General features: G+C 41.6%; 3 protein-coding genes across 4 annotated transcripts; all 3 read right to left on the bottom strand.

Annotated features, from left to right (window-relative positions):
• Window positions 1-637: 637 nt before the first annotated feature.
• Window positions 638-3,043, bottom strand: mief1 (mitochondrial elongation factor 1). Its single transcript, XM_086056523.1, has 4 exons — window positions 2,897-3,043; window positions 2,641-2,821; window positions 2,054-2,325; window positions 638-1,967 (listed from the first exon to the last, which is right to left on the bottom strand). The coding sequence occupies exons 1-4, from the start codon at window positions 3,041-3,043 to the stop codon at window positions 1,128-1,130; spliced, it is 1,440 nt and encodes a 479-aa protein (XP_085912649.1). The 3' UTR covers window positions 638-1,127.
• Window positions 3,044-3,392: 349 nt separating this feature from the next.
• Window positions 3,393-4,750, bottom strand: LOC147134631 (mitochondrial ribosome and complex I assembly factor AltMIEF1-like). 2 transcript variants are annotated; one of them, XM_086056528.1, is made up of 2 exons: window positions 4,637-4,750; window positions 3,393-3,642 (listed from the first exon to the last, which is right to left on the bottom strand). In XM_086056528.1, the coding sequence occupies exon 2, from the start codon at window positions 3,603-3,605 to the stop codon at window positions 3,393-3,395; it is 213 nt and encodes a 70-aa protein (XP_085912654.1). In that variant the 5' UTR covers window positions 3,606-3,642; window positions 4,637-4,750. The 2 variants fall into 2 exon arrangements, with proteins under 2 accessions (XP_085912654.1, XP_085912655.1); XM_086056529.1 differs by having other exon boundaries at window positions 4,514-4,718.
• A 1,077-nt stretch (window positions 4,751-5,827) lies between these two features.
• Window positions 5,828-13,604, bottom strand: LOC147134630 (uncharacterized). Its single transcript, XM_086056521.1, has 4 exons — window positions 13,394-13,604; window positions 11,078-11,522; window positions 10,601-11,002; window positions 5,828-10,344 (listed from the first exon to the last, which is right to left on the bottom strand). The coding sequence occupies exons 2-4, from the start codon at window positions 11,519-11,521 to the stop codon at window positions 6,451-6,453; spliced, it is 4,740 nt and encodes a 1,579-aa protein (XP_085912647.1). The 5' UTR covers window position 11,522; window positions 13,394-13,604; the 3' UTR covers window positions 5,828-6,450.
• Window positions 13,605-16,624: the final 3,020 nt, after the last annotated feature.

The raw sequence follows: 16,624 nt of genomic DNA, 5'->3' as shown, positions 1-16,624 counted from the left end.
TTCTGCAGGACAACAGCCGAAGAGCTGACTTTTAGCCCAAAGAAAAAGACGTACAGTACAACAAACTTAAAAGACGGCATGTGTGTGGCTTCCGAAGAACACCATGCTTGAGATTTGATTAGCAAAATTAAAACAGATGACACCAACACTTCTTTGAGTGAGTCCTCACATGAAGAAACTCAGTCCCGAAGTTACGCATTATCCAAGGTAGATTGTAAAAAGATATGCACCAATCAGCGGCTGTGGAAGTGGAGAAGAAAGGTCCTCTTCATGAGTGTCAAACAAAGAGCAGCTCTGTACACACACAGGCGGTCACAAGGGAATATTTTCTGCTCATGACCAAGTCGTTGAGTGACGTCAAACGATGTGCTGCTGCGTTTTATCCCGATTTAATGAGAACGCAGCCAATCAGTGGTTGAGCTCTTGTCATTTTCAGATGCATATTGCCTTCGTCTGACACACTCGCTGGTGGGCAGCACATGACTGTTTCCACACGAATTCAGCAAAATGTTACGCATTCGTCTTCAAACAGGCCACCGTACTAATAAAGTATTCTTTGCGAACCAATTCGTCCACATTTAAAGCCGACGGAATCAAAACTAGCTTTTCTCTGAGGAACCTTGAGTCTTTTGGCAAATCAATTTATCAGCATTTTATTTGCTTTTGTGTACAGACATTAAACATTACATTCTATGTTTTTGACAATGTCATAGATCCGTAATCTCCATAGTCATGGTTATCATAAAATGCATGAGACTTGTCATTTAACCTAAAACTGTCCAATCAGTTTAAAAGCGCTATGATCTGATGCAGAGTAATATATTCTGTATTATGAAATGAAAGTTTCACCTTTTCAAGACGATGCATGAAACATACACCAAATTACAATGGCAACAGTACGAGACTCCGTCGCATTTTGGCCTTTACATGGGCATCTGAAATTAAAAGTATATTTGGATTAATGCACAAGAGTCGATCGATCTCGAGACCAAGTGAATTTCATTGGGCGATTTTCTCGGATGTCGGTATCGGGTGTCGTATTTCTTCTGAAAAAGGATGTCTGCAGGTCAACATTGCCTGACTTACTGAGCTACTTACTGAGTGGCTACCGCATACGTTTTGATCTTTTAGGAGGGATGCGGGAGCTGCGTCTCTCCGGTCACCAGAAGTGATTCGGGTTCCGATAGCGCAGAGTAGAGCGTGTAGCCCATCTCATCCACTTCCTGCTCAGTCAGTTCACAGAATAAGTTCACTTTTGAGTTGAGGGCGCAGGGCAGTCGCCCCGCCTCCAGGTAACCCACTAGCGCCTTTAGCAGCTGTAGGAAGTTGTCGGCCAGTGTCTCGTGGGTCCAGTTGGCTTGCTTTTCACTGAGCAGCAAGATGGCGTTGCTGAGCTGGCTGGCATTGAGCCGGTTGAGGGCAGGATTCAGCTTGCACACAGCCTTCGCCACTTTGAGGCAGGCGCATCGGTAGCCTCCGTCTTCTTGATCCAAGGCCCTGAGCCGTGCCGTTTCAGCCACTCGGAAGCTCTGCCGCCACAGGTTCTCGTGGCGCTCCGCGGCAAGCCGATGCGGTTTGGCGATAAGAGAAGTCCCGTCCTCCATCACAAGTAACGGCAAAAAGTCCACAGAAAGCTTTCGGTCCGTCTCGTACTGCACCTCCAAGGTCAGTGTTTCTGAGGGCACCACAGGACGAATCACATAGTCCAGGACGCTGCCTATGGCAGGCCAGTTGATAGTACCCACCAGCTTGTCAAACACCTCAAGGACTGATTTAGGGGAGAGGTAACCTCCCACCATGCAACGGTCCCAGTAGCTGCTGTTCCGCGGGAAATATTCTAAATTCTCTCTGCGGACCAGCCAGAAACCTGGAACGTTCATGATCGTGTCCTCTCCTGGTATGGACGACCACAAGTTCTTCTCCAGAATTAGAGGCACCATCAGCTGGGCGTGGTCTGCCGTCACCACCTTGGCGATGGATGAGTTGCGTTTGAATCACAGAGTGGCTCGGGCTCGTGAAAAAGGAAAAAAAGAAAAGAGGCGTTTCACCTCACCTGCAAGTCATCATAGAGGCTGCCGCTCAGGTACATCTCTCGGAGCGGCATGTCGGGAAGTTTGGCGTGGAGGAACACTCGGAGCTCGGCACAGATGTCCAACGCCGCCCTCCGGGCCACAGCCTGCTCCTCGGCGGGAATGTCCACGTTGTTCTGGTAGAAATCCCACAGACGCTCTTGCAGGGAGAGGCGCATCCGCGCACGGAGAAGGTCGGACTGAGTCGGGCCGCTCCCTTTCACTGCAGCTTGACCCACAGCCCTCCGCAGATAGTCTGGGGAGCAACAGAGAGGGCAGGTGGATTATAAAATCAAAAGAAGTGTGTGTGTGTGTGTGTGTGTGCTTTCATTTGAATAGCTGTATTCTACAATGTAACATATCTGAAACAAAAATGATCTCATCAGACAAATTCTAATCTATCTCCTATGTGGCTGACTGCAGCATAAACACCCACTGTGAACAAATGGCAAGAATCCTCCAAAATGGATGTCTGTTGCCAAATACAGAAATAGAAGCAACAAAATGGTTGGAAAAAAAGGCAATGGTTTGGAGCAATTTCATACAAAGTCAACAAGCTCGTCGTACACACCTGATTCAAAGGAATTTGAGGCGGTGGGCAGGGACTGAAGTGACCTGCTAATGGTGGCCTTCATGTCGTGGTTCAGAACCCGCGGTGATGAACCCACCCAGGCTGGCTCTTCCCAGCTTTGTTTGCCTTTCTGCTCCATTTTTGTGGGGCTGGTTGGAGCACTGATGGCACGGTCGTACATCTGAGCGACAAAGACAACACTTTGGAGAAATGTGCCAGTGGGGAAAATAAAGAAATATAATGACATCTTGCATACTCTTTTGACAGCAAGCGTTGCGATGCCAAGCATAGCTGCGCCGCCGACCCCCAAAACGAGTTTAGCGTTGGAAAGCATGAAGTCGATGGCTGTGCCGATGCCATTGTCATCCTTCTTCCCTTTACGGTCTCCATTCACGCCGGCCATCCTGCAACTGAAATAAGGAATACATATTTTCTAACAACTTAACTTGATGTTGTATAAGTGGGTACACACAAATGAACCTTCTAACAAAGCTACATTTCAGATTAAAAAAGATCTATCGAAGCATATTCCCAATTTATATGTCTTGATCATCAGGTGCTTCTACCCAATCGGTTGAGGCAACTAGTCACCCCGCACTCAGTCTTGGTCCTGCCTAATCATTCTAAGACTATGGCTGTAAACTGTCTGTACAGCAATAAAACTGAGTTTAATTTTATAGGTACATAGAATATTAGAAAACCCACCTGGGAGAGATACTTCCAGATGACCACTTCCCCCCCCCAAAATTCCCCTACATAAGCCCACCCAATCGGCTACTGAGGAAGAACTGGCCCCTCTTCAGAGCCTCCTCCTTGTCTTCGGGTGCCGTCAGGGTTTGGCAGCGCCGAAACTCACGAGCCACAGCGCGGCGATAGTAGTTGCGGTCAGTATACTGAAGGTGACGCCCTGCACGGAGCAGCGCCCGGTACAGCTCCAGCACAGCACTGCTAGACCAGCCGCCCATGAGGGACCACACTTAAAGAGGGGGGACACCCTGGCACCTTGGCAAATGGGGAAAAAAATGATCAAGTTTTAAAATGACAGTGATACATCATTTTCATCCACGAAATTCTCACTTAATGTACGAGGGAAAGCGCAAAGGTATTACAAGAATGTAAATAGCTGATACCAACAAGTGCACTATTAATTACAGTCACAATACTGTGCAAAAGTGTAAGGCCTCCAATAGCAGTTCATTATTACAATATGATAAATATGACAGCTGTAATCCTGTGGGAAAAGGCTTGGGTCAGGGTCACCATTTGTTTTGACCCTTTTTCACAACATCCATTCATATATTTTCTGTACCGGTTGTCAACCATTGATGATCTGGATATATGGGTGCATTCTGATTTTTTTTTAACCATGCGAGTCAATATGGTGCCAATGAAATGGTCAAACCTGCAAAATCATATTGGCACTCCCTGTCTTTTCTAAAACAGCAAATGTAACAGTGGCCTTAGACTTTTGCACAGTACTGTAGATGTTAGTAATAATTGTATTGACCAGGGACCCAATTTTACTTAGAATATTTACAGTTCTACAGCTCAGCACTTTTGCACAATATATCCAAAGCAATACTTTTCAATATGCGACCACATCGAAAGACCGAATAACCAAGAACATTGGTACACCATTAGGTATTAACAAGGTGTCTGACACGAGTTGCAAATCTCAATGCAGGTTTCCTGTACCAAGAGGCTGAAGCTAACGTTAGCAAGCACGCACACCTTGCATCAACGTGACTGCCTATCAGAGTACCAATATCTGTCTTGAAACGACAGCAACAGCGGCCATGTAAATGAAAGCTGCAGAGGTTAATTTGGCAAGAGAAAATGGCTGACAGGAATGAAAGTCACTTTTCTGACTTGCCTGTTAGCATATCACACCCACTGACGTTAGCCTAGCGCTGACCTACACGTAAAATACGCACGAGACACCGCGAATTACAGACTAACAAATGTAACACACATGAAACAAACACGATGCGCTTACGTTTTAAAATTAGACCGAGGACTTTCAAAAATAAATCAAGAGACCGGAGAGGGTCACGACACTAAAGTCACAACCGGAAACAAATACGTGACTGACATTCTACTTCCGGGTGAGTTATTTCGTCAGATAAAGTGGTTCACATACCTGCGGCCGTCCTGACAAAGTATTTTATTGTAGTATACTGAAGTTATTTCTTTTCAAACCCCCACTATTAATTTCAATCATAGGCAAAAAAAACACACACAAAAAAAAAAAACATGTTCTATCACAATAACGTATTTTTTTATGTAATCAAAAATTTAGAAATCGCTAATTATATTACATGGGTCGCGGCTCACCTTACAAGAGGCTGACATGTTTTGCCGCCATCTTACTGCTGCGGACACCTGAAGGAGACAAACTTTTACGAACAAATTTAACTAGAGCAATGACTACAGCATGTGTAACATATGCAATGCACTTACTTCATCACTTGCGGGCTTATTAGAAGTCGTTTGTGATGACATTTTGCTTGCACCATTGCTGAAGAAATTTGTGGTAGGCTTGCAAAGTCTGGTCTCTCTGAGGCACCGTAGTGCTTCAAAATGCACACGCTTCAAAGTTAGATTGTTGTATTCTATTAGTCACCACTAGATGGCAGGTGTATTTTACACACAGTACCTTTAAAAACAGTAGAATAGTAGGCCTAAGTGTAGAATAGTAGGCCTAAGTGTTCATCAAAGACAGAAGATTTATTCATGGCTTTGAGTTGCTGTGATGTATTAATCTACATCATAGCCATTCTCTAGTTCAACTAAGTGACACCCAGCATTCACACTCAATCTTTTGGGGAATTTTTTGTAGTTTATTTCACATATGTCATTGATGTGGTTGTGAGGAGGAGTCTGAGAATAGTTCATGATGTAAAACAATAGTATGTGTTGGAGGAGGGTGGACAGCATCATGAATAAGTGGTTAGCACATCTGCCTCACAGTCGAGAAGCTCTGGGTTTGAATCTTTGACCTTCCCGTGTGGAGTTTTAATGGTTGTGCCTGTGATTGACTCGTGACCCAAATTGAGCGGGAATAAGCTCCAGCACAAGCGCAACTGTGAGGATCAGCATTTTAGAAAATGGTTGGGTATGTGTGTAGCTGTGTGTGGTGCATGCATACCAAACATACCATAACATGATACAATTCACAAACATAAAAGACAAGGAAGATAGATTTATTGATTTCCTTTATAAACGCAACAGTGAAAATATTTGTCTTTTAAGTTGCATGTACAAATATTTCAAAGATGATGCTACTATGATCGGCGGCTCCTGAGAAAAGTTTTTTTGGGGTCCCCCCGACCTGCTTGTGAGTAATCAATGGAGGATTTTTTTTTTTTAGGTGGGGAAGATGAGTTGCAGGGGTATACAGCTACCATTAAAACTTTGCTTAAATGAAAAAAAGAAAAGAAAAACAATTGAACAAGACAAACCTTCCATGTATATTATTTGTTACAACGCATTCGGTGATTTAATACTTTTGTCAACTTTGCAAAATTTTTACTACTAGAAGAGGCAAATTTCACTTGCACGGTTCTTGAAAATTCATGCACAAGATGAGAATAATAAACTGATGAAAATACAGGAGCCAAAATAAAGGATTAAGAGGCTCTTGTGGCCATAGAAAAGCCATAGAAACAGAAAGTAACATTTGAAAATAAATATCACCCAAATCGAAATGTCAATATTTTGTCTTATCGAGGCTTGCTATGGTTTACCGTTGATGCTGTCTGCGTATTTGTCTTTAATCAGGTACGCATGGCCAAAGTAGCCTACTGATGATCATGGCATATACTTATTTCCTTTGAGTCTTGGAATAATCTGTACATCTCTTACATCATCATGCTGAAGCAGCCAACACAAGTAGCGCTCTGTCCCCATGCCCCACCCACTGGTAAGAAGTGGCTTCACCTCGCGCATGTCAATGTACCACTTATAGGACTGCTGTGGAACTGCATGTTGTCTGAGGGCCTCCCGCACCAAGGAAGGGGTGGAATGACGTTCACCAAGACCCAAAGTCTCTCCCAAGCCCAGCAAAAGGTCCGCAGCCTTGGCTTTGGCCCGGCCGCTGCCCTCCACATAGGCTTGGTAGAAGGGAACTGATAGATGGTCCATTTCAGTCAGCCAAACAATGCCACCATATTTTTCTATTAACAGCCGCTCTCCTTTGCGTGTGAGCTTTCTGCCAAACTGTGGTTGACCTTCTTGTACCCACTCCAAGCAGTCAGCAGAAGGCATCATTGGAATGGCCTGGTCGAGAGAGACTCGCGGTAGTCGGGTTTTCCCGTCCAATTTACTCAGCATGGACGTGATATGTGCGAGGGTCCCAGCAGTGTTGAGGATTATGTCTGAGTGTCTCTTCAGCATGGACTTGGTGAGATGAGACAAATATCCCTCTGCTATTGAAATGGCACGGTCCATGTCACCCAGCAGTTCACACTCCACATGGTAGAATTGGTTCAAGTGTGTGGCGTCAGGATCTTCTCCTCGAAAGCTGGGAGATATGTAGTAGGTGCCCCGCAGGTTATCCTGGAAACGGAGGAAATACTCGAGCACAAATTGCATAGAGTCTGCTAGGTGGATGTCTTGGCCTAAGAGGTGAACAGAAACCGGCTCTGAATCAGACCCCAGACCCATTGGGGAGGAGATGGTGTCCGTAGTGAGAGGTGTCAGGGCATAGGAGTACTGACAGGAATTGTTGAAATATTCCACTGTGCTGTGGAAAAGTGTGTTCTGTATCTGGAACAGGTTACGATACCACTGGCTGGTGATAGCGACTATGGAGTGGGACTGAGGGTCTTCCCATGATCGTGGAGGCCGGCACTGAGTGATTTTGGAGGAGAGCGTTTTGAGGTCATCTGGGTCAGCAGCCGGACCGTCAAGCGAGCAGACATATCCAGGGTATTTTAGGAAGAACTCTTCTTGCGGTCTGGCAATTTTAAGGCCTTCTGGGGAAGGTAGCGTTGGGATGAGCTTGGTATGAGCATAATCAATCTGAAAACCCTCAAAGATCAGCGCAACAAATTGAGCTCCCATTGTCGCTTCCAGCAGTTGGGCGACTTTATAAGTTGCCAAGATCAGAGCTTTGTAGTCAGTTTCCTCTAGTTTGAAGATGTCACTGGGCAGTGGTTTGCGTGGCACCACAACAGTTATTCCGGGAGTGTTTGGGTAGGGTGTCAGAAAGGCGACATGTTGATCATCTTCCCATACTCTCCACTGTTGCTCCTCTCCCCGTACAATCCGACTGAACAGGTTATTATCAGAGCAATCTCCCAAAAATTCAAAGCTAGCAGGTGCATTTGTTGTTGGTAATCCATTCCTAATCTGGGTTTGAACCTTGTTCAGTGCTTCATCATCCCAACGTGGGCCTTCTATCGAGGTACAGTATCCAGGGTTGTAGGAGTGTACTTCCTTTTGGGTGGCAAGATGGGGCTGCCACTTTGTCTCTAAGCCGTGAAGTGGTAGCAGTCTGATTTGTGCTGGTTGATTGGGGTTGGGATGGGAAACCAAGGCACAACGTTGCACTCCAAGTTTGCCACATAGAATTTTTGATACAGATTTCGCTTCTTGTAGCAGAGACACGAAATCGGGTTCAGCCAAATGGAAGATGCTCTGGGCCCCACTAAGAGTTTTTCTGGTCAAAATAGTTGACCCAGGGGTCCACGGGTTGGGATTCAGGTATGCAACCAGCTCATCTGTTTCCCAGATCACATTAGAGGCATTCTTTAGGGGTCGAAGCACCTCGACTCTTGATATTCCACCTATCATTGAGGCCACAAACATGACACCGGCGTTTGTTTCAATAACAGAATCCCCTTTAGAGTCGACCGCAATGACTCCTGCACATGCGTCTTTCAGGTTTTCTGTCATCACCTCTCTACAAGCCTGTCTGAGACTATAGCCTTTGTGGTGGTAGAGGCTGGCGATTTTTTGTGCAACGGTGTGTCTTAAAAACACATCTCCATCTCCAGAGCAGCTAATAGCTAACGTGTTATCGGCATATATTCCTGCCCCAACGACTGCTGTGTCACCAACTCGCCCTTTCAGCTTCCCCACTAACCCCCCTGTTGATGATGCAGCGGCCAAGCCATGCTGACAATCCAAGGCCACAGCTCCAACTGTTTGAGGATGATTGTTTTTTGAAGGATTTACACCAGTGAGCTTCGCAACTAACTGTCTATGACGGAGATCAGTGTTGAAATAGTCCGGCTTGACAGGTTTTGCCTCCTCTTCCGACATCTGCAGAAGTTCCTCAGCGCCATTTCCCACGATAAGGGAATGTAAGCTTTTTTCCATGACGCATCGAGCTGCTTTTATTGGGTTCTTTACGCGTTGTACACAGGCAACAGCTCCAGACCTCATTCGATTGCCGTCGACTATGGTGGCCTCCAACTCATGTTTGCCTTCTCTGTTGAATACTGAGCCTTTGCCGGCGTTGAAGAGAAAGCAATCTTCCAGAGCTTCGACTGACCTTTGAACTGCATCCAGACTCTGCCCACCACGTTGAAGCACTTGCGATCCAAGGTTTAAAGCTGTTTGCAGAGCAAACTCAATGATATTCATCACTTGCATGTCCAGCATCATTCCCTCTCCAGCACCGCCGTGGATTATCAGACTGTAGTCCGATCTCACATCTGTGGTCGAATCAACTGTTGTTTGATTGCTGCCACTACTCGTTGGAAAGTGATTCATCCCACCGTTCATATCCATTGTTGGATTTTGATTGAGTAGACACTCCAGAGCTCCCATTTGACATGCAATTGCATATTTGAGCGCTAGAAGCATCACTAACCTCAAGTTTACCTTCAGGTTTTCCTGAAGCTTTTCCAGTACCAAAGCAAAGCTACCTTTCCCATTAAGCACAATTCGAACCTTGTCCTTTTTTCCAAGGTAGGTTACAGCAAGCTGATCTTGGGCATAGACGTTTCCCACTCCACACTCTAATTCCTCCATCAGGTCGGAACCGGTGAGGTACACAGATGGACACCCAAAGGGGGCCAGAAAAGTTTTCAAAGGATTACCATTTGGTAAAGCTTGGCGGAGGATAGATATATGGGGACCTACGCCATATCCACTTTTGGTGTTTTTTATGAGAGTCTTGTGTTCCAAATATGCAACATGGAACACATTTAAAAGGTCATTTGTGTCGCCTCGGCGAACGCTTGATGCCAGGACATCTACTAACTTACGAGACTTTGTGCTGACTGAGTAGGTGGGATCACAACGGCCATGCTTGTAGTGTCGCATATGGGTAGGCGTAACAACCATGTGAGTGGCGGCAGATCCCCCCAGAGTCTGCATCAGGGAAAGTTGTAAAGAGAAGTTGATCCAAGCATCATAGAGGCCCCTTATGCCTCTTAGAGTTGAAAACACATCAGGGTAAGAAGACACATCAAAGGTGAGAACGGGATTTGGGGATTTTGAATCAGGGCATGTCTTGGTGCTATGCGTGCCGTGTAAAGTAAATGTTAAGGATGTTGGGTATGAAGGATTCATGTCATCCACTGTGGCGGACCCGTTCACTTTACCCGCATCAGTGTGGATTAGGCTTAAATCAACTGTCTCTGACAATTTGTAGACATGCTCAGTTACAAGGCTAGCCACCATCCCATCCACTGCAGAGTGCTCAAACACCAGCCCGGCTGTGCAATCCTTGAACACCACTAGATTCACCATCTGTCGAAAAGAGACATCATGTCAGTTTACTTTGTTTGTACGCCAATAACTAGCAGCCCAGCCAGTATGACCTCATTGACCTATAATGGCGTCTGCTATCAAATGTTACCTATACTTTGAGATCAGGGGATGCAGAATTTTTCATATTCATTCTTGCCTTCAACCAGTGCAATTAGTGATACCATGATTGAAAAATCTGTCTGCAAGACTGCAGTGGAAGATGAAAGAAAAAGTGGAGAAAACGGCCATGTCCTACCTTGTCATAGTATCTTAGAGAGGGAGCATCTCCTTCTCCTCCCAGCCTCACTGCGTTGAGGATATGCGCCAATTCAGAAGGTGCACTGCAGTCCTCCAGATTTAATGTCAGCACAGCGCTCTCCATTAGCTTCAGCGATGCTGCAGCAGCTCCTCCTTTCTCCATGATCGCTTCCCTGATGGCGGCCCAGGACTTCCGCTCCAAAGCAGAGAGTCTACAAATGGCCAAGGGGTCGTTCTGATTTCCATTGTTGGGCTGCTCCACCACCTTAGCCAGTTGGTTGTAAATATCAGTGAAGGATCGAGCAGATAACGGCCCACTAGCGCTGGAACGCTGCATTATGTCAACCGGAAATACTCCTCCAACACAGGTGATAATGGCATGAAGGCTTTCCGGGTAGACCTAGGGAGAGAAAAATATAGGATGATTTAGGGATGCAAAATTTTCCATTTCTGACATATTCTGATTTTCCCGTACCTTAATTTCGTCTTGACTCTTGCCAGGAATTCGGGTGGCAGCAAAAATCTCCGATTGCTGGGTTTGTTCCAAGGGCAAGCCACCGTCCATCGTGTTTGGCTCGCTATACAGCTTTGCTGCTGCCCAAAGCAGAGCAGCTGCTCTCGTTAGCTGGTTGCATCCCTTCATTTTGGATGGTAAAAGAACAAGCGGAAGCGCTGTGGCGGTTGACAGGGGGTCCGCACAGGATAACAGACTTTTCTTGAATTTCTCCGTCACCCAATTCTCTTGGCCTGCAATACTGGAGGCAAATTTTTGCTGGGCCTCTTCGAGGAGTGGCCTCTGCTTCTCGAGGGTGCTTTTGAAGTCAGCATAACCATCAGGATTTAAAATGAGCTGTAGGACACGGGAAACTTCCTGCAAGGTCACATCCATCTCTGGAACTGGGTAATTGAGAAGAGCCATCCTGTTGAAATTTAGAACGTTGGGGAGAGAAGTGTACCTCTTTATTTGTGACACTAAGTATGAAATACATTGACAAAATTATTATTATTTTAATGAATAATGTGAGCGTGAGAAGTTTTTTGACCCATAGATTAGGCAATTATTTCCCAGCATTTATTGAACCCAGGCTCCCATTTTACATTAGAAAGATTTCAAAGCACACCACCAAATTTAGTCACAAAAAGTATGATTACTGAAAAAAAATAATGCTTTCATGGAAACATACTTTTGTGTGGGTAAAGATTCAATTTAATTCATCAGCAATGATGTGTGTGGATTTCTGGAAAAGTATTTTCCATTGGAGAGAGCTGATGCACGATATTAATTATGTTAGCAGTCCGGTTTCTATTTACTGGGATTCTATTTTTTTTCCCCTTTTGGGTTCTTACTCAAAAACAACCCAACAACAACAATTTATTTCAAATTTGCATAAAAATAAAAGTACAGCACAATACAGTAACTTGTGGGGAAAAAACTGCAAAATTAAGACCATCAAAAAGTAAAGAGAAAAAAAAGAGAGCAAAACAGAATTATAAATAATCAATACAAAATAGGTAATAACTTACCTGCTGACACATGTTCAAAAAAGGAGTAGGAGGAAGTATAAACGTATCTATTCCTACCCATGTATATTTATTTTATTAGTAGTATCTCCCAGTCTTTAGCAATATTCCAATTTATCTATAGATAAAATAAAACACTATACACAATATTTCAATTTAACTTAAATGTCGTGTAAAAATACCACATTAAAACTACCATTATACTGTATATGTATCCAAAATATTTATCAATTTATCACTTACCCATCAATATAATAGTTCCCATGTTCATTTTACTAAATAATACACCTTAAACTCTTATCTTCCGCATAACAGTGAACTATTAATATTCATATACATAGTATTTGTACTTAGTAATATAAATCTTATCTATAACATCAAAATTACAGTAATATGTGCAATCATGTTACAGCTAATTCTGTATCCTGTGCTTAACCCAATTCCCCCTTTCCCTATACTTTCCAAAATATGTTTAAATATTTATTTATGAAATGATTGATGCTTGAACATTGTTTAAGTTCTCTTTTTAGACTGTTCCATTTTTCACCCCACAAACAGAGACACAAAACTTTCCATTGTTGTTCTTGAGTATTTTGTCTTTAAATTTAATGTAAACCCCTGAAATGATCCCTCTTGTTCAAAAAAGCATATTCTGTACATTACCTGCAAGTAAATTATGTCTATCTTTATAAATTAATTGTGCAATTTTAAATTCGACAAGATCAGCAGATTTTAAGACATAAGATTGGACAAAACAACGGGTTTGTATCCAACATTATGGATTATTCTCACTGGACCTTTTTGCAATATGTACAATGGTTGTTCTGCAGTTTTGTAAGTATTTCCAGATAAATTATTATCAATTAATTATTAATTCTGAGATAATTATTTCCCATATTTGCTGTATTTTCTCACCAGAAACTAAAATGTTAGTTTTGCAACATTATTAATTGTACACTACTGTTTATAGGAAAATAATTGAAAAAATATATATAATTTAAATTTATTATAAAAATATATAATTATAATATATATATATATATTATTCTTTATCTTAGGGACTTTCAAATTGCATCCTAGAAAATATATTAGTCATGAAAACATTTTAAAAGGCAATCACACTGTCTGAGGACTAACGGCTAAGCTTCTGTATGAAAAAAAAAAAACACCATTACATTTATTTAAATTAGGTATTCTCTTCACATTGCAATTATAGCACAAATAAAAAGACAGGTACAGAACAATTAACCCAACATGAAGATCTGCTTACCTCAATGTTGAAATTTCTCTTAGGTCAGGTCAGTCGGAAAGAAAGACAGTCAATGGGAGAAAACTTGGGTTGTCTCTAATGGAAATGCTGTGACACTTATTAAGCAATTTAAATTCTTGTGCCCGCCACCCCCAGCTCTCATGGCTCTCATTTTTTTTACTTTTCTTCATTTCTTATTGCCTTCTTTTTTCCCACTTTATGAGTTTCAGTGACGATACATCGATAATTCACATTAATTACGCACAAAAAACAAGAGCATTTAAAACCAATGAGGGTATGTTGTTCAGTACTTAGCGTCTTTGGGGAACATTACATGACAATCAGATAAGCTTGGAATTGTAAACTACTGCATGATATCGTACATTAAGATTTTCAATTGGAATTGATCAGAATCACTGTCAAACAACAACATGGCTTTTTTTTTTTTTTTTTAGTTCATTTAAAGTTTTTTTTTTTTTTTTAGTGTGGATGAATACATTCTTGTAAATATAATAATTTTGCTCATTTCATATATTTGGTAACTGACAAGCATATGATTAGTATGTCTGCCTCACAGACAAGAGTTTAAGAGTTTGAATCTTGGCCCAGGACTGTGTGACGTTTACATGCATTTTCTTCAGATACTAAGGTTTCCTACCACTTTCCAATAACATAACTTGTGAGCCTGTGAGGTAAACTGAAGGCTCTAATTTGCCCATATAGGCAAGGCAGCTTTGTAGAACATTTCTTACACAAGGCAACTCAATGTGCTTCATACAAGCAAAGACACAACACCTAAAAGCATTTACAAGCAGAACAGTTAATGACGTTACAACCAAAGAAAACAAGAAAACAAAAGTATCTTAACAAAATTACTAAAATAACTTACAATGACAACATATAAACACATTAACAGAAAACTTTTAAAACATTTAACACGTTTTAAAAGTAAAGTATTTATTTTTAGAAACTGTGTTACTAAAATTACTTAAAAAAAAAAAAAAAAAAGAAATTACCCCAAAAAATTTTTAGAGTGAGTTTGAATGGTTGTTTGCTTTAAAAAAAAAGTTTACACATCCATGTTCAAATTCCAGGTTATTTTTATATAAAAAGGATGAGACCATGATAAATTATTTCAAAACTTTTTCCACCATTAATGTGAACTCTAACCTGTGCAAGTCAACTGAAAAAAGGGGAAGTATATATATTGTACGCAACTAAGCTACAGCAATGTGGTTGCACAAATGGTTGTACAATCACTAAAACAGACTTTAAGCGGTTGAAAAATATTTCCAGACTGATGTTCTGATCTTCTTGTTGTGGTCAAAACCCAAGCTGCAGTGTTCTAAATGAGCTGCAGCTATTTGATGCTCTTTTGAGGGAGTCCAGTAAGAGGACGGTTATAATAATAACATCTACTGGAGATAAAAACATTCATGAATAAATTTCTCCTGGTCTGCTTGGAGTATGCAACCCTTCAGTCCGGATATGTTTTTCAGCTGGTAAAAGGCTGTTTTAGTGAGTGATTTGATATGATTTCTGAAAATCGGGGCTGAGTCTATCAGTACTCTAACATTTCGTAGTTTTTAAAAACAGTGACTCCAGTTATTTTCTAACAGCAATCCTCTTTTCCTTATTGCCGAAAACAAGTACCTCCGCTTTGTTTTGGTTAAGCTAAAGGGAATTTTGGTTCATCCACTTGTTAATTTTCTTTAGACGCTGACACAGTACGTTAAATGAACTGCTGTCATTTGGGGGCAATGATAAATATAGCTGTGTGTCATCTGCATAGCCATTAGTTAGAGCCAACATTGGCATACCGAAGCATGTGGCCCAAAGGTAACTTATACAGAATGAACAAAAGGGGTGCAAGGACTGACCCTTGAGGTACCCCACATTTGTTTGTTTGTTTACTGAACATATAAACAAGTGACGGAAATACTGTAGTAGAAAGTAAAAAGATTTAAAAGAATAAAAAATATATATACTGTAAACGATTATCATAGAGCAGAATTTACATGTTCAATAGGGTGTAGGAAGAAGTAAAACATTTATCTAGTCCTACCCCTTGTTCTTTGAATATTTTCACTTGTTTCATATTAATACAATATCTTATTTATATAGTATATCCCAAAGAAAGAAAACAATAACTTGACATATAAACCTACATATTTACAGAATTGCACTTACACACGAGCATACATATGCCAACAGTATGCAGTACATGAAAACACACACTCTAGTACATTTATAGATCATTATACCCTCATACTCACACATACAATTTTCATTGCACTCAAAATAATACATTCCAAAAGTTTCAATATTTCTCCAACTATACATGTCATGGCCATTCAATTAGATTGAAAACTTCTAATTGTCATAACGTAACGCCGTTCCTCCAAGTAAAACCTGATCCATTTTAGGACTGTCCCATTTAATCCCATTTTAGGACTGTCCCATTTAAATGTTGTCAGTGTATGTGTTTTTAGTCGTTCTAATACGCGACTTTTGTTCTCTTTGCCTTTGTGTTGCGCTTTTGGTTGTGTGAAGCACATTGAGTTGCTTTGTGCATGAAATGTGCTATATAAATAAAGTTGCAAAAATAGAGTGTTTTTCTATAAAATTTTACATATCTCTGTTCAAATTCCAGGTTATTTTTATATAAAAAGGATGAGACCATGATAAATTATTTCAAAACTTTTTCCACCATTAATGTGAACTCTAACCTGTGCAAGTCAACTGAAAAAAGGGGAAGTATATATATTGTACGCAACTAAGCTACAGCAATGTGGTTGCACAAATGGTTGTACAATCACTAAAACAGACTTTAAGCGGTTGAAAAATATTTCCAGACTGATGTTCTGATCTTCTTGTTGTGGTCAGAACCCAAGCTGCAGTGTTCTGAATGAGCTGCAGCTATTTGATGCTCTTTTGAGGGAGTCCAGTAAGAGGACGGTTATAATAACGTCTACTGGAGATAAAAACATTCATGAATACATTTCTCCTGGTCTGCTTGGAGTATGCAACCCTTCAGTCCGGATATGTTTTTCAGCTGGTAAAAGGCTGTTTTAGTGAGTGATTTGATATGATTTCTGAAAATCGGGGCTGAGTCTATCAGTACTCTAACATTTCGTAGTTTTTAAAAACAGTGACTCCAGTAATTTTCTAACAGCAATCCTCTTTTCCTTATTGCCGAAAACAAGTACCTCCGCTTTGTTTTGGTTAAGCTAAAGGGAATTTTGGTTCATC

The sequence above is a fragment of the Filicampus tigris genome, chromosome 16 (genome assembly GCF_054856515.1).
Source record: "Filicampus tigris isolate MCC_2025a chromosome 16, RoL_Ftig_1.0, whole genome shotgun sequence".
In the NCBI taxonomy this organism is placed as follows: Eukaryota; Metazoa; Chordata; class Actinopteri; order Syngnathiformes; family Syngnathidae; genus Filicampus; species Filicampus tigris.
This window is presented reverse-complemented; position numbering and strand designations above follow the sequence as displayed.